Source organism: Arabidopsis lyrata, assembly GCF_000004255.2.
Source record: "Arabidopsis lyrata subsp. lyrata unplaced genomic scaffold ARALYscaffold_3, whole genome shotgun sequence".
NCBI lineage: Eukaryota > Viridiplantae > Streptophyta > Magnoliopsida > Brassicales > Brassicaceae > Arabidopsis > Arabidopsis lyrata.
The window spans coordinates 19,741,605-19,762,826 of record NW_003302553.1 but is presented as its reverse complement, the minus strand read 5'-3'; the positions used below and the strand labels follow the sequence as shown (position 1 = coordinate 19,762,826).

Sequence of the window (21,222 nt, the reverse complement as noted above, 5' to 3'; positions counted from 1 at the left end):
GGATCGATAGTGGAAGAGAAACTAATTGGGTTTCATTTGGTGTTCATATTTGGTCTTTCAGGGAGAAAGAACGGATCAGTCTCGAGACAGAGAAGAAAGATGTGAGAAGAGGAAAGAAAGAAGAAAGATGTGAGAAGGATCGATAGCCCTAATTTTTTTTTTTTTTTAACTTATTGTTTCTTTGTTTTTTTTTATTATTTTGTTACTTAGTAAAATTTTTGGAGCCAATAAAATTTTAGTTTCCCGGTTATACCTATAATAACGTTTTAATTTACATCTATGCTATCATAGACCAAATACTAAGCGCCACTCTGAAATATTTTTCGCGCTCAACCTACCATAGCGTTTGCCTTTCTCCAAACGCTATCTAAATTTTTTCAAAACTCTATTATAGCATAAACATTCAAAACGCTATGCTCTTACGCTATTAATACCCACATTTCCTGTAGTGTTCGTTGAATATCACTTTCATTGACCAAAGTCCCACGACAAATCGAACACGAATCCAAGTCACCGGGAGTATATGAGTCATTCGGAGAATCACGAATCTCTTCATCAATAGGGTTTAGAGAATCATGATTCTCTTCATCAACATGATTCATAGAGTTATGATTCTCTTCATCAACAGGATTCAGAGCATCACGATTCTCTTCATCAACATGATCAACGTTGATGTCCAAAGTTTCATCAACAGGTTCAAGGTTGAGGTCAAAAGCGAATTTTGTTCCTTCATTAACATTGTCTGAACTCATAGCTATAGTATTATGAGATCCTAGTATTATCTAATACAAATCCCAAAACCAAATTTGAAAACCTTTTTATTTATTTCTTGAAATCGAAATGAAAAAAAAAAAAAAAAAAGTCAAACCCAATCTCAGCTTTTATTGTCGAAATAATCAGCAATTACAATTTAAGAACTCTTAGAACAAAAAGAAGAAGCTAATATCTCTAATGTTTATTGAATCTATGAAACTCTACAATGGACAATTTATATAAGATGGGTGGTACTCAAAATTTTACTTTTCTTTAGACTTTTTGCCACCTTTTGAAAGATGTAACTATTATTAATTAATAAACGATATTTAATAGTTCGCGCCAATTATGTATCTAACGACTTTGTCTGGTAAATTTTATTTAAAAAGTCGTTAAAAATATCACTAATTATCTCGCGCCAATTTTAGCTAACAACTATTTTGGGCCAATTATATAAAATTAATGTATAATATATCTAGTTTTAAATTATTTTTGACTAATTGTAGTAAAGTATCTCTCTAATTATATCTAATGACTAGTGTCATAATTGTATTTATTGAATATGTAACAAATATCTTATTAAGTAATATATAAATTAAAATATTGTTAGTATATGGAGCTAAAATAGGTAAAGTATCTTTTGCTAATTACATCTAATGACTAATATTGTCAAATATCATTAAAGAGATAATTAAAATATTTTTGCACCAACCATATCTCTAAAGACACTTGCATGCCAACTATAGATAAAATATGTAATTGACACTAATTAATCAATGTTACAACAAATTAGTAATTTTGGGAAATTTCTTATTTTTCAACTTTTATTTTATTTTTATTTTATGGTATGTGTTCTAAAAGGCAAGAGTTAAACACATAAAAAAAATATTATAAATCATATCAAATTTATAATGAGTTGGAAAAAAACACCAAAATTAGTTTAAGAAATTTATAGTATATATCTATATATTATTATTATATCTTTTTTCTATTTAAATGCATTGAAAATTACAAAATCTATCATTACTACTAACTAAGAAGAGTTGTTTGAAACCCCTGAATATGTCCACCTCAGCAAAAATAAAAATATAAAACAGCTAAGAAGAAGCCATGTCAGCTCATTTCCTTCTTTCTTTGGATCAACTTTAGTTAGTGTCTCATCATAGGTCGGGGCAAAATAACCGGAACCGAATACCCGAACCGAAAAACCCGAAAAAATATCCGAACCGAACCCGAACCGATTTTTAAAAATACCCGAATGGATCCTAGACCTCCTACCCGAAAAAAACCCGAACCGAACCCGAACCGAATCCAATACCCGTGGGTACCCAAATACAAATATACACCTAAAAATATTAGTTATATTTATACTTATAATATCCGAAATACCTAAAATTACAATCATAAATCCGAATATACTAGGTATTTTTGAGTAATTCGGATATATTTGGTTAAAAAGTAACTAATGATGTAGTTTTCTTTTGGATAATTTTAGTATTTTTAGATATTTTTTGGTTATATTTGGGCAAAGAGAAACCAATGTATTTTTGAGAAATCGGGTATTTCGGTTAGATTTGGGTATATACGAGTAAAAAAACCCGAACCCGACCCGAACCCGAAAATATTTCGGGTATTTTTGGTTATTTTCGGGTATTTTGCTTTTTTATTAAAATACCCGAACCCGAACCGAATTTTTAGAATACCCGGATGGGTCTCGACCCCCTACCCGAATAGACCTGATACCCGAAAAAAAAGGACCGAACCCGAACGGGTACCCGAATGCACATGCCTATCTCATCATATTGAGCAACCCACATCATAAAATAATACATTGGGCCCTTTTGAAACAAATAACATTAGCCCAAGACAGTTTGTTTGCTCTAGGCTTTAAATATTCCAAGTAAGGCCTGCATGAAAATGATCCGTTTGAATCGTATGCATTAGCCACTCTTGAGTGTAGAGGTAAGCGTAGGTGTCGAAGTCCCTCTGTCCCAAAAAATTCAGGATATGATCCATTGTTGTTCACGAATCAAACCAGAAACTCGCATCACTGCCATTTCCTACTCGTCATGTTATACATCTCCCAGCAAAAGGTCTTAGGTTTAGTAAAACCTCTCAATTACAAGTATCATAGGTTGTTTCTTCTAACATAAGTTTCTTGTACTATCCAATTATTATTTGTATTATATTGTTATGCTCCATGAAGATGGAGCATATCCTCGGTGTCCTTGCTAAAGATTTGTAATTTATATTGTTACATAATTTGTGAATAGAATCCACTTGCTAAAGACTTTAATTTGAATTAAAAAAAAAATTCTGAAATTGTTTGTTTCATTTTTGTTTACCTCAGGGTTTGATTAGATAAATTTCTACAAATTACTAGAGCTACTTCAATGCTCAAAAAAGGAAGCTAAGAAGGTACATAAATGGAGTTCACTATTTTAATTTTGTTTGAGGAACGTTCATTTAGTTTTTGGCTCTTGATGGTTTCAGTTGATCTGTTTGCAGGCACGACCCGTGGTTGAAGCTCAACAAGCAAGAGTTTTAGACATCAAAAATATATTACTCCATCAGTTCAAAATATAAAGTGTTTAAGCTAAAAGAATAGATATTTAGATAGTTTGTCTGTTCTTTCTATTTCTCTTTCTTGTAAGAGTTTGAGCCCACCAATTTCTCCCCTTCGATCATGTTTTTTTTTCTTTTTTGTGATCTTCGCTCAATCCATAAAGTGTCGATGTGTATAGACGTGTATGTAACATGATCATCGACCATGACTTGTGAATTGGGATGAAAACTTTAATCGTGTGTATGAAAACATAAAAAGTGATTATGCAAATGTGTAATTGTTGAACATTTAAAACCCATTATTGTGAAACGAACAAATAATGGATAATGTGTAAATGTGTAATTCCACAAATGCAAAATGACCAAGTATCACAAATGAAAAGGTATTTTGCAAATGTGTAATTGTTGAACATAGGGTTTTAAACGTGTATGTAATTATTGTGAAAAAGGTTTGGTGCTTTTGTGGCTGTGATTGCTTCAACTTTGGGCTCTCTCTTGGATCTCTTGTCTGGTTTTATCCACTGGTTTACAGCTAATGCTATGAGAAAACTAAACTAGTTTCACTATCCAATCGGTAAGCATCGGATGCAACATGTGGTATGCTTTTTCTGTTTTTCTCTATTAACTTCTTTGTTTGGTTTTTAATTCTGATTCATTTGACCTATTTTTTCTACGAACTTACTTGTCCCACAAGAAAATTGAATTGATAATGATACATGCTTCAAATTTACAAGGCATCATTGTGTTTGCTTTCGTGATGGCAACTCTTGGACTGCAAGTTTTGCTAGAGTCAGGAAGGCAACTAGCAAGATCAAGACCAACGGAGGTGAAAGTTGTTGGTGTTTTGTCTCTGATTCTAGCATCTAAAAGTTCTATGAGTTTGGTCTTTTTTCCTTTGGCAGGATTGATGTTTAGAGTATTGAAAGCTGTTGTGGCAAGTCAAGCAATTCCGTAGCAGACAAATTAGGAAACAAGCAGTTGTTACACTTAGGTGTATGTAAGCTCTTGTTTGTGATCAGTCTAGTGTAAGAGCTTATCGCAGAGCACCTTTAGACTCAACTGAGCTAAAAAGATCATGCGAAGCAGTCCAGAGGTAAAGATAATTCGGAAAACTGGGTAATCAAATACATGAGTTTCCAGTAAGACTATTGTACATTACTTTAATTATGTTAATCTTGTTGATGTGTAGGTTTATGTGGTAGTCTCTCAAGTTTAAAGGAACTGATGGAGCAAGAAGGAGCTATTAAGAGGGAGAGGGCTATGGTTTATGCTTTCATACATCAGGTGATAAGGTATAAGTAACAAGATTCGATAATGGTTTCATTTTAATATGTTTCAATTTTTGATTGTGTAAGTGGGTTTAAGTGAATTGGGTGTTGCGTCAGTCTCGGATGAAACGCCGCTAATGATGATATTCGTTCCAACTATCTACGCCTTGCCATGGCTTTTTTGGGTTCTTGAGTGATGGAGTTCGTATTATTTTGGTTATTTTTGCAAAAGTGGAAACGATGATATTCTAAAGAAGGGAATTCTTTTACAACTATGTTTCAACAAATTAACAAGGCTTATCAAAGCTTGGTTCTATATGTCTATTTGCTATAAACTGATAACATCGTTGTTCAAGCAAAATGACAGCCCAATTATCAATGCTTTATTTTTGTACCCAAATACCATGATCATGGATTTCAAAGCTGGTACTCCAATCGTATTTGTATTTTGTCTTTTTTTTTTTTGATTTAAGGTTAACTAGAAATGAAAAAAAAATCTGAAAAAAAATAAGGTATTGGGAGAAAAGTTTTTTTTGTTAAGAATCTAAATGGAAATGCAAAATTAAAGTGGACTTATAGAGTTAGGATCAGGGTAATCTCGCATACCTACACAGAGATTGTGACCAATCCTCAAGCGTTTGGTAAGCTAACAGTTTGACAAGTTTTACATATGTTTTGATGCTTTAAGAAGAACATGAAAGAGTTGCTGTCGACCTATCATTGGACTAGATGGATCATTCTTGAAATGAGAACTGAAGGTCAAATTCTAGTAGCTGTTGGGAGGGATGCAAATAATAGAATTTACCCTATAGCTTGGGTTGTAGTTAGGGTGGAGGACAATGACTCATGGGTTTGGTTTGTTGAGAAGCTAAAGATGGATTTGGATTTAGGTGTATTTAGTGGTTTGACTATGATTTCGGATAAGTAGGAGGGATTGCTCAATGCAATTGTTGACTTACTTCCTAAGCCAGAACATAGGCATTGTGTTAGGCACATCTATGCCAACTAGAAGAAGATTTATGTAGTCTTTTGCTTAGCCCAATTAACCATGTGTTGTTAACCATTAATCCCGGTTTAGAAATTCCGTCAACCGGATTAACGTGTACGTCCGATTCGACCAACAATTAAAAGATAGTATGTTTACTGACAACAATTTAATAAATAGGGTATTTTTATTCCAATCCAAAAATATTAGATATTAAACTTCCAAATTAAAATTAGCTTGGATTTTTTGTTAGCATTTTTCTCCCTTTTAATGGAACGGTTTAGGTGTTGATTGGTTCTCCCGCTATTGTCCGCTATTACTCGCCTAGCGGTTGTTAGCGGTTGGTACCAATCATAGAAACCACTCCATATTGGTTCGGACCGCTCGAAATCGCTAGATTTCAAAAGGTTCTTCCCGCAAGCGTTTATGGTTGCGGTTGATTTAAAAAATAAAAGAAACTAAAATAAGGAAACATAGCAAATTAAAATATAGATTATCAAGTCTTATATATATATATATATATATATATTTTTTCTTATTGGAAAACTAAAGTTAGATAATGATTATTTTCATTTGCTATGTTTCCTTATTTAAGTTATATATATATATATATATATATACATTTATTCAGGTTAATTCTAAGAAAATAATCATTATCTAACTTTAGTTTTCCAATATTAATAATTATTTTTGTTTCACTATAAAATTCATTTGTTTAATAATTGAATTATTTATTAATTATGTATGGTTTTTAATTATTAATCATGTTTAAAAAATTTATACTTTTGCATAAATATAATTTTTGGTGTTTTTATACCTTTTCACAATTATATATTATATTTATTTCGGTAAATTTTAGTTTAATTGTTATCGTACCCACTGATCAACTAGTCGTAAATCGTTTCAACCACTAAATCAGTCGGTCAAAACGTTAAATAACGTTTAAAACCGCAACCGCTCGCTTCCACAAACTCCCACAACCGGTGTCCGGTAGGCCTGGGCGTTTGGGTATTTGGTTCCAAGTATTTTGGTTCCGAGATTTAGGAACCATATTGGAACTAAATCAAAATCGGTTCGATTCTGGTTCGGTTCCTATTCGGTTCGGTTTGGATAATAAATTTTGGAACCGATTAGGAACCAAATTGTTTCGGGTATTTTTGGAACCAAAAAAACAATAGAATCATAATGCAAAATTCAAATGCAATTATGCAAGTATGCAATGCAATATCATATATTAGTCATCATACCATTACGAATTCAAAAAATAGTTGAAACTTGGAAAGTAATAAGTCAAAAGACACCCAAAGTTTCAAAAATACTACAAAACACAAGTTTTAAAGACACCAAAAGAAGATTTGTCTTCGATTTGCAATGGTTCGAAAGAGAGAGTTGTTCTCTCCGGCGTCTCTTTCTTTGAGAATGAGAGAACAAACTAGAGTTCTTCTTTAAGTTTCACAGAAATATATAAGAGGGTAAGAGAGATACATGGTAGGATGTTGGGCGTAGATAGTTATGTTTAGGTTTAGATGGGTTTGAGACTTTGGGTTATATAAATATAAGTTAATGGGCTATATTTTTTGGGTACGCGAATGGATATCGGTTCCTATCCGAACCGAACCGATACCCATGGATCTTTGATTCAAGATTTCACTAGAATCGGAACTGAACCGAATCCATCAATTTTGGTTCGGTTCAGTTCGGTTCTATATGGATCCATATTTGTGCCGAGGCTTAGTGTCCGTGCGTTTAAACCAGTCAAGTAATTTGTACCAAACGCAACTGCCAAATGAAGCGTCTGAGTGCGATTGCGGTATAAGCGAACAATCCCTAAACCCGAATAACCAAAAGGAAAACGCAGAGAACCAGAGAGATCTTTCGAATCAAAACGATCTGAAGAAGAAGAAGAACGAAGAACAACAATACGAACGAAGAAGAAGAATCAAAATCTGGATCAGGAACAAGGGAGGAGAAGATGTTGCCCACAACTTCCAGATCTCGTTCTTCATCTTCTTCATCCCGAGCTAATCCAATGTTCCTTCAGTACTTTCGTCGTATCGTCAAGGTTCTCTTTCTCATAAACATCTCGAGCTTTATCGTGGATTGATCTCAGATTTAGGTCGATTATTACATAGATTCATCATTTTCTTAGATTGAATTACGGGTAGAGGATGAGAAAACCTCGGATTTAGCTGAATCGATTTGTTATTTTGGCTCCGCAGTGTCACTTTAGCTTTAGCAATTTCTGATGAAGTGGTGGATATGTTGATCACTTGCTGGAAATTACGTTGGAATGTGATGATCTGATAATTAAACAAGATTGGGTTTGGGTAACATTTTGTTCTTATGAGTGATACTGATGTTGAGGTAGAGATCATCTAGTTTGGGAATTTCTAAGCATTGATGTAATTATAAATGGTAAAATTTGTATGTGATCATACACTATGATGTATATTACATCGTGTTCGAGTTTGACTTTGGGGCCATGGATTTTTTTTTCCCTTTCTCGTTTTGTGATCACAGTCTTTTTTTGTTCATTGCAGTGGCAGCAAATGGATGTTGAATATACTTTCTGGCAAATGCTTAACCTTTGTACATCTCCGAAAGTTGTGTAAGTCTTTGAGATACTTTCATTTCTTGTGTTGATGGTTCCTTTTTCTATGCCACTAAATGAGAACAAGTTTTTTCTACATAAACCAATAGATGGTAACAATAACCATTAAAGCTGTTCCATTTGAAAGGATGATGGGGGGAAACCAAGAACGGATTAGGATGGAATTACCAATTAACCGTATAAGGTTCTAGGCGAATAGAGTTTGAGGTGGTTTCACTTCACCTTTGCAATATGAAATTGAAGAGAGTTTAAAATCTTTGTACGGCTTATATGTACTTTTGAGAATATCTATAGGGTAGTCTAATCCAACAAGTTGGTATATTTTTAGTTAAGTTACTATGTGGTGAGTTGATTACTAGTTCTTATTCTCGTACTTTTTATATTTTTGCATGTGGGCGCTACGGCATCAGCTATCAACACACCAAGTATCACAAACGTAAGCTCAGCTTTCATTAGCAAACCCTTATCCTACTGCAACCAGCTTTTATTTTTGCGTGTATATGATTTACCTTTCCGTTTCTGAAAGTACCTTGAGCCACCCAGTTTTACAATGAATACCTAGCAAGTGGAGAAGCATCCCCTTGTGAAATTTTTCTAGTTGTCCAGCTTTTTGCATTATCTCCTCCTCGTCTTTACTCAAAATTTAACGCTAGTGCCTGTTAAGGATAAGCTCAAGTTTGGTATGGCTTGAAAATTTTAGTGCATTTTCTATAATTACTCTTATTCTTTCTTTCTCTCAGAAACTAAGAACCAATGGGCACGTGATGACCCTGCGTTTATTGTGATCTGTAGCCTGCTTCTTGTTGTTGCAACTGTAGCCTATTGTGTCACGTAAGTATTTTGTATATTTTAGAGTGAGAGAGATATTGCTTTGGAAGAAGATTTCATTCTGATTTTTGTTGATTTAAATCTGTTGTCTCTACTTCAGGTATGACCATAGTGGCTCTCATGCTGTCGTCGTAGTTGTTTCAGTTTTGCTCACCCATTTCTTAATCACTGGAGCAGTTATAGCTACATGCTGTTGGTAAGTAGTTTCTATGATTGCATAGACAGACATTTGTTGGTGTAAACCTCTTACGCGGCTTAAATGTTATACTTGCTCGATGTCTGTTATTCTCATTCGTGCTATAAACACTGTTACTCCCTTTACTACTGGAGTCACTTATCTGATCTTATTATTCTTGTTTTGTTCATTATACCATGCAAGACGAGCACTCTTAAGATTTGGTACTGAAACCCCTCTTGTGAACATTGCCAGTTTTGTGAAAACCACTTCTGCACAAACCTGGATCCTTTTCTATAGTTTTCTTCCTTGTAGTTCTACCTCATTTTGAGTCGTTTCTTACATCAAATCTAAACTGTTTCTCTGACCCAAGATATGGATTACCAGGTTTTTGACAAACTCCTACCTTCGCGAGGAGACTCCAAACAGTCATGTGGTGGAACAACGCGTTGAATGGTAAGTTTATGGACTGAATCTTATCTTTTCATCTCCTCTTTCTTTGGTTAACTTTTTCGTTTCTAAAAAGTGTTAGAACCTCCAAAACAGAAAATTTCGTGTTTGTAGTTCAGTATCCATACCATAGTTTCTCTTTCTTATAATCTCTATCTGTGTGAGTATGTTCATGAATTGTCTTTTATGCATTTCTCTATAGGCTCTATACATTTGATGTTCACTGCAACTCGTTCTTTCCAATGTTTGTGCTGCTCTACGGTAATTTCATCATCAAACACATTACTCAATTCTCAAACCGGGATCTCTGCAAAGAGATTCATGACTTATAGTTGCGTCTTTTGTTGCAGTCGTACATTATTTCTTATCGCCATTGCTGATAACGCACGGATTCATCCCTTTACTGCTATCGAATCTGCTTTTCATGGTCGGGGCTTCGTACTACCATTATCTTAACTTCCTAGGATATGACGGTTAATCTCATAAATTCCCTTGTTTCCTTGTTTCACAACTGAGATGCTGTAAAATTTTCGAGCTAAACATTGTTTGTTATGAATCCATACAGTGCTTCCATTTTTGGAGCGAACAACTTTCTTCCTCTACCCAATCGGGGTCGTGATTGTCCTGTCCCCTATTCGTAAGCTCAATCAAATTCATTGGTTTCACAGATTTCCTCTTCGTAAAGAGGCGTAAACATCATCTTAAGTTTGTTTTCCATTTTTGCAGTGATCTTAAGCGGATTCAACCCATCAAGATACTTCATGAACATGTACTTCAGCCAAAGGTTATAAAAAACAGCCACATCAATCGAATCCTAAGGGCTTTTGCACTGCACATACATCATTCAAGTAAGGAACAAGAAGATTGAGAGAGTATGATTTTCTTTTTTTTACCCGTAACAGATCATAGTAATGCTCAGTTTCTGGTACAACTTCAAAAGGCTACTTAATAGAACCAGTGACATTTTCTAAACATGACTCCTTTTAGCAAGTGCTCTGTTAAATGTAGTGTTTTTTTTCCCCGCGAATTAGGTAATTCATATGTTACAGTGTTGCGATCGACCGTTGGTTTCATTGAGCCTTAAGTACAAAACTCATGATCTCTCGCGAATTCTGTAATGTTTTACTAAAGGACCGACCCGTCAGATATTTGATCTGATGATCATCTCTATATGGTCAACAAATTAAGTAATTTTTGGATGCAAAATTTGCATACAAATGCTCATTCTTTTTCATCTAAAATATCAAAATGTTTTTGAATGCAATCGATTTTTTCATCCAAATGCAAATATTAACTTAGCCACACGAACAAACATCGGATGTAAACGTATATAAATGACTGGTAACAAGTAGGAGACAGATCACACATGAAATGTGTAGTAATTTCTCTAAACTCATCAACGACCAATATATTTCACCTCGAGTCACTCACTGGACTGTTCTATCTCTTCATATCTAGATTGGTACTATGTAGCTCTTTCAAACATAAAATTTCGACCATTAAGGAAATATTTACAATCAGATGCGTACTTATATTTTCGTGAAAATAGATATGTGCAAAGCAGAGCAGTGTATTGAGTATTTTACCAGCTACTAGACTTTCTCCTTGCTCTAAAAAATTGAATCATGTGCTTATAGACATCTTCTTTAGCACTTGTGCCAAGCACAAAGTCAATGTGACCATAATCCTCAAGATATAGTAACTCTGGTCTGGAAGGTAGTTCCGCGAGAGTATGTTCCACATCTGTAACATCTGCTAAACCATCAGTTCCACCGTAACCCATCCACATTGGTAATGATGCCGGGATGAGGCTGAGTTTGAATTCTGGAGGTTTCGACATCCCATAAATCCGTAGATTTTTTAGATACCCATAGTCGTATTGTGCAAAGGTCCCCTTCCGAATCACTGGAGTAAATGATCGTAAAGATTGAATACAGTAATATGGAAATCAAAAGGGAGTCTGAGTAAGGAACACACAAAAAGCTATGGCAATGAACAAGTTAAATCAAGGATTATAGGATTAGAAATCTTACTTTGGAAAAGATGTCGAATATTCTTGACAGATGATGGGTGAGGCTCGTAATCTAGATAGTATTCTATCCTCGAGGCGTTGAAACAACAATTCGTCCCTGCCATTCGTTGATATTAGTTCAAAAGAAAGATTCAAAAAGGCGCAAATTCATGCACAGAAAGTATCAAAGGACATGGAGGCTAATTATAGCCAAAACAAGCTTTGGACACTTGCTCGTCTCATGTACTGCCTGGCTTCTGCTCGTTGGTCTCTTTAACTAGAGTAGTAAGTGCTTAAGCTTGAGAAGTTTTTAATTCCATTGATGAACAAAATACACAAGGCATAATGAAACTACGCCTTAATTATTGACATCTAGAGACGATAACAAATGTACAGAGCTGATGGGGTTTAGCAATCAAGCTTGATTTGGGTGAAAAGGGTGAGAGCTCGCATTACATAATCCTAAAACCTTTGTTTCTTCAGTTCAAAGAAACAAAATTTTAAATACTTTCCGCTATTTTTCACATTGTTATATGTTTCTCTGTTCTTCTTCTCACAAGCATACTTATCGAACTGATATATAAATAGAATGTCATGTCAATGTATCACTACAGGGAGATGAGAGGAAGAGAAAAAAAAAACCTGTTATGGATGTGAGGAAATCAGTGCAATCCATATGCCCTTCGCATAATGAGTCGACAAGTTTAACTAACATATCACTGGAAACACATAATAAATCCACCAGATGGTTAGTAAAGAAACGTCGCACTATATCAACACACCCAAAAACTACAAGACAAAAGTCACAACCTTCTAAAGTTTATTTGATGCAGCCCAAGAGCAACAACCATCTGTAAAGAGTAGCAAACGTGTTAACTTGATTCTCTAAAATCGCTTTAATGATATTCAAGAGCCATGAATACCTGATCGAGATGCATAAAAACCATTCTTTCAACAAGTGGAGCTGTAACATGATCCAAATATGATATTGGACAAAGCAACGCAGCTGCTTCAACCATTTCCGCAACATGCGGCTGAGTAAGAGCAGCAAAAGACATGATAGTCCCCTGTCAAAAAAATAAAAAGAGTTAGCTTATAAAAATCAACAAAAGGGCACACTTATATGATTTCAAGAGAATAATAATAACCTGAGAATGTCCAACAAGGAAAATTTTGGAGTTTGAAATTGAATATAGATACTGAATCATTTCTGCCAAGTCATACATGGCCAAATCTTGCCAACTCCAGTCCCAAAATTCCTGCATATATATAAGCATTATAATGTCAACTACATTATTCACATCTCCTGTTCTTGCCAGCATTAATCGCTTTTACTAACATCAAATCAGGCATAAGGAATCACCAATAAGCCTCATGAACAATGGCCATATTCTTAAACTATTCCTCAACATCAAAGAAGTGAAAGCAGAGAAACATACACATGAAATGTTGTACCAAACCTAAAATGGACATTTTCAGGTGAAGCTTATACATAAAGAGGAACAAATACAAGATAAGTTCTTGCATACCTTATCAGTTTCAGACAAAGTTACATGTCCATAACTATAACGTGTACCACGAACATTTCCAACCCAAACATCAAACCCATGATCAGCAAGAACGAAACCAAGTGACTCTTTTGGTGAATTCAAGAACCACACATCTCCAGCCTAATAACAAAAACAAAAACCCACCAAAAAAGATAAGATTTTTAGCAATTTCACCAAGAAAAGAGAAGCCTTTAAACAAGATTTACCATAAATAATCCGTGTTGAAGCAAAACAGGTGGACCATATTGAAGTCTTGGACCAAGAGAAGCTACACGTTGAAGAGCTAATATGTAACCATCCTTTGTTTGAATCTACAAAACCAAATAAAGTTGAGATTTTTCTACGACTGATTCAATGAAATCTTGATTCTAAGAGAGAGTGGTAATAGAAGATGAGGAGATATTTACAGTGTGTTCAGTGCAGGAGTAATTAGCGGGATGAATGAGATCAGCGCAGAGAGAATTGACCGGAGATCCATGGAGGAGATGGGACTGTGTTACGGCGGAGAAGATCGTAAAAGCGGTCAATACGGCGACGAGCAACCATTTCATCGTCGCCGGTGACGGAACTGTTTCAATCTGAAATTTGAGAAATTACTGTTTTGTCCGCTCTTTCCTAAATGGGATTTTTTTTATTGTCAACGGAAATGAATCTTATCTTCTCGTAGATTTTTATTTTGTTTTTTTTATTTTTGCCCTTTGAAATAGAAGAAATATTATATTATTTTAAAGCTCTCACTAAAATTGATATTATAAATTAAGAGATTATTGTCTAAAATGCCATTTTTTGGGGAAAACTTACGAAAATGTCATTTTTGAATAGTTTACGGATTTTGCCATTTTTTAACACTTAAAAATGTACGTATTTATGTTTTTTTTTTGCAAAAATACGTACTTTATACCAAATACTAAACTCTAAGAACAAATGGAACCGACTAAACCCAAACATAACGAGTGAAACGCATATTAAATCATATTTTTGGAACCTGAAAAATAGCAAAATCCACAAACTATTCAAAAAATGGCAAAATCCATAAATACCATTATAAAAAATGGCAAAATCCGTAATTAATTCATAAATTAATGAATTGTGATTTAAGTAAGAAATAATAATGATAGAAGGTGATCATGAAGCTTTAACTCGTGGTCGAATAAAAACACTTTCTTGTAATCATTCATAACTATGGGTCTAAATGGTAACCGAGGAATCTAGCTGAATCCGGCTGAATTGCTGAATCTGGCTGAATTTTTAGTGATTTTTAGCTGAATCTGGCTGAATTTTTACATTTTCAAATGGTAACCGCTGAATCTAGCTGAATTTTTTTTTGTGATTTTTAGCAGTGCTGTCGAAATAATTAAGACTTTAATTGAAAAATATCGTCAAATAATTATGAATATTAATATAATAACTAAGAAAAATATCTAAATAAAATAGATAAAATCATCTAATAGTCTAATTAACTCTTATACTATAAATAAATACTATAATTCATATTATTATTAAAAATATATTGTTAGCAAAATTAAGTTGTTCTTCCAAATTTAATTTTTTGAACTATGTAATTAATTAATAAAAAGCTTTGTCAAAGTTTTATTGAAAATTTAATTGAAAAAATAAACATGATAATATAGTATAGATTATCTAACTGATTGTTAATTGTTCTCTAGTAGTTTAAAATCATTAATATGATTAGGATGATTAAGAATTTTTAAAAAATTTGATATTTTAAATATTTATTTTAGCATAAGTATGAGTTGTTTTTGCGAAATTTTGAAAAAATATATTTAATTATCTAAAAGTTATTTAAATTATCTAAAGTTATCTACAGTTATCCGAACATAAATTCGTCTCTTGTCTATTCTGATAATGATTTTATGTATCTGAATTATTCATATATCGTATTTGTATGATCTGACTTATTTTAAAATATAAATTTGATGTGTAATTTTTGATATCCAAAATATTTTAATTCGAGTTGTGTAATCGCTATAATCCGAATTTTTACCTGAAATAAACATACTATGTATCTTTTTGGTGTTGGGAGAACTGTTGAATGTAGCTAAATTTAGTTTTATGCAAATGGTAACTGCGGAATTGCTGAATCTGGCTGAATTCAGCTGAATATTTTTTCGATGTTACCATTTACACTCTATACTTGAAAGAAAAATAACACTTTTTTTTTGTCAACAAGAAAAATAACATAGTTAATGAATGATTACAAGAAAGTATTTTTTTATTCGACCACGACTTAAAACTTAGTTTCTATCATTTGAGCATCTCTATCGATAGATATTAGGCCTGGACATATGGGTAACCCGTTCGGATTCGGGTTAAATGGATAATAAATTTACGATCCATTCGGGTCTTTTTAAAAATTCGGTTCCGGTCCGGTTCGGGTATCGTCGGATTCGGATCGGTTTGTGTAAAAAATTTTAGACCCTATAAATACCCGAAATATGGATATCCGTTCGGTTCGTGTATTTTATATGTGAAATGTCGGGTTTTATACGTTAAATATCGGGTACCCAAAAAAACCTTAAAAATTTGTTAAATTTTAATAAATTTAGTTATATTTGAATACATTTTGCTAAATTTTGACAAACATAACAAATAATTTTTAGATAGTTTGGTTGTTTTGGATATTTAAGTTTAAAGTTAATTGACATATTTAGATTTATAACTGTAATTCTAGATAATTAAATTATATTAAAATTATATATAATTAATATTTTTGATATTTAATTATATGTTTGGGTATTCGGGTACCCTGTTTGGGTAACAGGTATTACCCGGACCGACCCGATATCCACGGGTTTTCAAAAACTATACCCATTGATATTTACATTGTGTTCAGTGCAGGTGTAATTAGCGGGATCAATGAGATCAGCGCAGAGAGAATTGACCGGAGATCCATGGAGGAGATGGGACTGTGTTTCGCCGTAGAAGATCGTAAAAGTGGTCAAAACGGCGACGAGTTTCATCGTCGCCGGAGACGGAACTGTTTCTATCTGAAATTTGTGAAATTACCCTTTTATCCTCTGTTTCCTAAATTGGATTTTTTGTCAACGGATATGAATCTCATCTTCTCGTGGATTAATTTGCTCAAAAAAAAAAAAAATCTTCTCTTTTTCTTAAAAGTGTAGTTAATGGATGATTACAAGAAAGTGTTTTTTATTCGACCACGACATAAAACTTCATAATCAGCTTCTATCATTATTATCTCTGACTTAACTTACAATTCAGTAACTTATAATATCAATTTTAGTGAGAGCTTTAAAATAATAAAATACAATGTATATAGTCGTCTGGTTTCCAATGGAAAACGTAGGCCTGGACAAAAAAACCCAGATCCGAAAACCCGAACCAAAACTGACTCGAAAAAACCGGTTCGAGGCAGGTACGGATATTAGCTATTTATCCTATTGGATCTTGTATTGTCGTACCCGTGGGTATAGGGTAAAACCCAATCCGAACCCGATATCCGAACGGGTACCCGATTACCCGAACGGATACCCGATTACCCGAAATTACATATAAAAACTTTATATATATATATATTTAATATTCGAGTTAAATATATTTATATCCAAATATCCGAGAGTAATTATCAAAAAATAAATACATTATATTTAAATACTTAAAACTAAATATATTTATACACGCGATATTTGTAAGTTTTTCGGATGTTTGGACAAAATTTCGGTTATTCGAGTAAATTTTTGGGTAAAAATTCGGATATTAGGATAAAATTTCGGGTAAAAATCAGATATTCGTGTAAAAATTTTGGTTATTTGGGTAAACTTTCGGGTATTAGAGTACAATTTTGGGTATTTGGGTATAATCGGGTATAATTTATCCGAACCCGACGGGTACCCAATTTTTTTGGGTATTTAGCGGTTCTGAAATTCTAAATCTGAATCGATCTGAACCGATTGGATCCGAACCGAAACTGAACCGATATTTTAGATTTATCCTATTGGATCCTAAACTTTTCTACCCGAAGGATCCGAATCCGATCCGGTTTTATCCGAATCCGACCCCGTACCCGAATGCCCAACCCTAGGAAAACGTACAAGAGATTACAAATTATTCCAAAGGCTGATTTATTTAACTTCGTTCTCAACGTTTAATTTGACTGAAGTCACCTATTTATTAATTTATAATCTTATTAATTTTAGCAAAAGTTTTGTTTCTCTTTTTCAATGTTAAAATATATCAATCTAAGCGAAACAAGAATGAAAAAAAAAAAAAATCTTGATAATGGTAACCTCGAATTAAATATGGGAAAATCAATGTTCACTAGTGTTTAGTGGAATGTAGGCCTGGGCATTCAGTTAACCATTCGGTTTTGGTTCGGTTGCGTTCGGTTTCGGTTAGTTTGGATATGTTAATATAATAACCATTCGGATATTTTAGGAATTTCGGTTTGGTTCGGTTCGGTTACCTTTCAATTCGGTTCGGTTTGGATATTTAAATTGATAAACGTAACTAACTAAATTTTTATCACGTTCGGTTTGGTTCGGGTTTTTACTCAAAACTAGGATCGGACCTGCGGTCCACCGCGGGAGAATATTGGTTTACATACGTTGATTTTAATATTGTGCGTGTTTTAAGTAGAGCGAATCGTGTAGTGTACTTATAAATATTCATAATAACGAATTGTAGAGAAAATATTAAATTGTTTATAATTAAACCAATCATATTAATTATGATTACAAAATGGAATTTTATGTTTTAGAATTCTAAAAAATTAGACGATTCATAGGAATTAGAACAGTCAAAATAGGTCAAAAACCATGGGTCGAGCCCAAATCATCTCACTATGGGGCAGATTTGGGAAAATATATTAAACCCGTAAATAAACGGGCCATATGGATTGATTCGCAGCGGATCATAGGTTTTAATCGGTTTTCGTTCGAGGGTTGGCGGATCAGCCTGCATGTTAGTATTTATTGATAAAATATAATTTATTCAACATTTGGTAATTTAAAAAACTTTTAATAAATGAAATTATAATATTTATAAATATAATGATATATAAAATTATTTTCTCTAAATTTGTTTTATTTATTTATTTTAGTAGTATTTTAAATTTTTGCTACTTTAAAATTATTTAAACAAAATTCACGGACAACCCCGCAAATCAGCATACATTCGCGGGACAGGTTTGTGTTTCATATATGCTACCCGCGGGTCGTGTGGACCGACTAACTATATGTCAAAATATATTTTGCCTATCACAAAACGGGGTTAACGGGACGAATCAACTCGCTTTGACAGCTCTAATGGGAATATTATTTAGTCATACAACAAAATAGAGTTTGGACATAGGAATAATAGAATCTGTAACTTATTTGTTAGATGAGAGATTGAAACTTTGAAAGGTGAAATATAATGATTAAAAATTAATTATTATTTTTCATGATTCACAAAATTTAATAAATATTTATCATCTTGTTAAATAATTCTAAAAATCATATTCAAGAAATCTTTATAATTTTAAAATTAAACTTCTTTGGTAAGCTATAAGTATGAAAATACCATAATTTCGATTTAATCTAATTAAATTAAAATTAGTTACATGGATTTCATATCTATTTAATTTACATGACCAAAATAAAAATATCTATTTAATTTATAAAATAGATGGGTTAGTTGTGATAAATTTTCTAGAAATCTTTTAAAGCAAGTAAGATATCTTTCAATTAATGATAATTGCCTAAAATAAGCAAAATTAATGACAAAAACGTTGATTGTTATGGAATTAGTTCCAAAAATATATGAACAAATATATTATACGTAATTAATGTATAGTATTGTTCGGAATATGATTTTATAATGCTTTTATAATTAGTTACCATAAATACAATCATATTTTATTTGATTTCCATAAATATTTGATTTTAGTTTGATTTTTCATTATTAAATATTAATTAGAAATCATATTCAAAAATAAATTAAAGATCCGATTTCAGAATTTTGGGTAAATTTTCTGATTTTGACCCGACCCATTTGCATTTGCACTTCTCTTTTAATAGTATAGAGATAACCTAAACTAACCAAAAATAACCGAAATTAACCGAAAAAAATACAAAAAGAAAATACAAAAAAAGAAAATTATTAGCAAGAAAATTAAAATTTGATTCAATTTTTTAAAAGAGTATTTAACTTTGACAAATATAACAAACAATATTTGGATATTTTGATTATTTAAAGTATTTGATTGTTTTGATTCTAAAAATAATTAATATTTTGAGTTTATAATTATAGTTTTGGATATTATTTTTGGGTATCTTATATGTTTTTGGATATTTCGGTTAACCCTTTGATTATCGGTTCAGTTCGGTTTGGTTTCGATTAGTTTGGATATGAAATTTTACTAACCATTCGGTTATTTTAAAAACTTTGGTTCGGATATAGTTTTTTTTTCGGCTCGGTTCGATCGGTTTTTTGGTTAGCGATTTTTTTGCCCAGGCCTAGTGGAATGGGTGGAAGGGAGACTAGGCGATTACGTAGTAGCCGATTAATCTTCCCATATATGATTGAATTGTCGATGCAAATATTAGCAAGAGGCTCAAAAATAAAATAAAAAGCTTTAAAATATAAAAATGTAAATACAATTACGATATGGCAATAGATATCATGATAATTAAAAGACTAAAATAAAATATTATATTTTTGTTTGATGAACGAAATGGAATAAAATATGGTTTATACGATTTTACTTCTATCATTTATATACGATAATGCATGATTTTCTCGCAACGTTTTTTCTAATCAACTATAGGAATTAGGTGGCTTTAATCATGTCGTTTCTAATCAACTATAGGAATTAGGTGGCTTTAATCATGTCGTTCACTTGTTGCCAGACGTTAACTTTTATATTCCCACAGATTTTACTTTTTTTTTTTTTCTCATATAATAAAGTTAACTTGATGGACAATTACAAGAAAGAGTTTTTATTCGGCCACGATCACGAACAAACACTGACATAACGTTCTAAATCAACTCCCAATATATTATCTTTGACTAAACTTACAATACCATTTTTAGCAAGAGCTTATATTTTAGAGAAATCTAAGAAATGTGCCACACAATATAGCAATTCTTACCAAAATTGCCACAGCCAACAAATCCCTTTCAATTGTGCCACAATCCAATTTCTAACCCAACTTGCAAAGTCCAATTTATCCTTTAGAGAGAAAGTTTTTTTTGTTCAATCTCCATTCCTCTCATTTCTATCTCATCTCTCTCTCTCTCTCTCTCTCTCTCTCTCTCTCTCTCTCTCTCTCTCTCTCTCTCTCTCTCTCTCTCTCTCTCTCCCCCTCTCTCTCTCTCTCTCTCTCTCTCTCTCTCTCTCTCTCTCTTTTTCTCTAAAAAATGAAGCTCAATCTCCCTAGATATAAGAGTTCATCACGTTTTCGATTTAGGAATACATCGTTGGCGATTTAGCGAGATTAAAAATCTGGGTCTGAATCTGGTTTGAAAAGTGGAAGCGAATCTAAATCTGAGAAGGAAGAAGATATATGTGGACAACATTTCTTGTCTACCAAAATTTTCGAATTATTTCGTTTCGAATTCTTGTCCACCAAATTTCTTTGAAGTCTAATATTTGTTGTCCTCCAAATATCTTCTCAATCTATTGTTTCAAATGTGGACAACATTTGTCTACCAAAATTTTCGAAATATGCCGTTTTGAATTCTTGTCCACCAAATTTCTTTAAAGTCTGTTGTTTTAAATGTGGACAATATTTGTTGTCTACCAAATATCATCCCAATCTGTTGTTTCAAATGTGGATAATATTTTTTGTCTACTAAAATTTTCCGAAACAAAGTTTTGTCCACCAAATATCTGATATTTAGATATTTTCGTCTGAGGGTATTTTCGTCTTTGTCTGTCTGCCATAAAGTGGAAAAATGGCAGATTGAGAAAAGAAAACTTTTTGTGGCAATTTGTATAAGTTTTGCTACAGTAAATGACACATTAGACCAAAATCCCTATATTTTAATACAAAGACAACAATGT

General features: G+C 32.8%; 2 protein-coding genes across 2 annotated transcripts; one reads left to right on the top strand and one right to left on the bottom strand.

Moving 5' to 3' along the window:
* Positions 1 to 7,336: 7,336 nt before the first annotated feature.
* On the top strand, positions 7,337 to 10,745 carry LOC9319952 (protein unc-50 homolog). The gene is made up of 10 exons (XM_002885905.2): positions 7,337 to 7,633; positions 8,112 to 8,179; positions 8,593 to 8,618; positions 8,923 to 9,013; positions 9,111 to 9,206; positions 9,573 to 9,641; positions 9,838 to 9,896; positions 9,986 to 10,108; positions 10,201 to 10,272; positions 10,362 to 10,745. The coding sequence occupies exons 1-10, from the start codon at positions 7,544 to 7,546 to the stop codon at positions 10,424 to 10,426; spliced, it is 759 nt and encodes a 252-aa protein (XP_002885951.1). The 5' UTR covers positions 7,337 to 7,543; the 3' UTR covers positions 10,427 to 10,745.
* Positions 10,746 to 11,002: 257 nt separating this feature from the next.
* On the bottom strand, positions 11,003 to 13,840 carry LOC9319951 (triacylglycerol lipase 1). The gene is made up of 9 exons (XM_002883838.2): positions 13,604 to 13,840; positions 13,403 to 13,507; positions 13,176 to 13,316; positions 12,795 to 12,905; positions 12,570 to 12,713; positions 12,457 to 12,497; positions 12,289 to 12,365; positions 11,669 to 11,764; positions 11,003 to 11,540 (listed from the first exon to the last, which is right to left on the bottom strand). Exons 1-9 carry the CDS (start codon positions 13,745 to 13,747, stop codon positions 11,218 to 11,220), a joined length of 1,182 nt encoding a protein of 393 aa, XP_002883884.1. The 5' UTR covers positions 13,748 to 13,840; the 3' UTR covers positions 11,003 to 11,217.
* Positions 13,841 to 21,222: the final 7,382 nt, after the last annotated feature.

Coding starts and splice junctions, on each gene's coding strand:
- LOC9319951 (XM_002883838.2), bottom strand. CDS start 13,747: ATGAAATGGTTGCTCGTCGCCGTATTGACCGCTTTTACGATCTTCTCC. Junction 13,508..13,603: donor ACTCCTGCACTGAACACACT/GTAAATATCTCC, acceptor TTGGTTTTGTAG/ATTCAAACAAAGGATGGTTA. Junction 11,541..11,668: donor TATTCGACATCTTTTCCAAA/GTAAGATTTCTA, acceptor CATTTACTCCAG/TGATTCGGAAGGGGACCTTT.
- LOC9319952 (XM_002885905.2), top strand. CDS start 7,544: ATGTTGCCCACAACTTCCAGATCTCGTTCTTCATCTTCTTCATCCCGA. Junction 8,180..8,592: donor TGTACATCTCCGAAAGTTGT/GTAAGTCTTTGA, acceptor CTACGGCATCAG/CTATCAACACACCAAGTATC. Junction 9,897..9,985: donor AATGTTTGTGCTGCTCTACG/GTAATTTCATCA, acceptor CTTTTGTTGCAG/TCGTACATTATTTCTTATCG.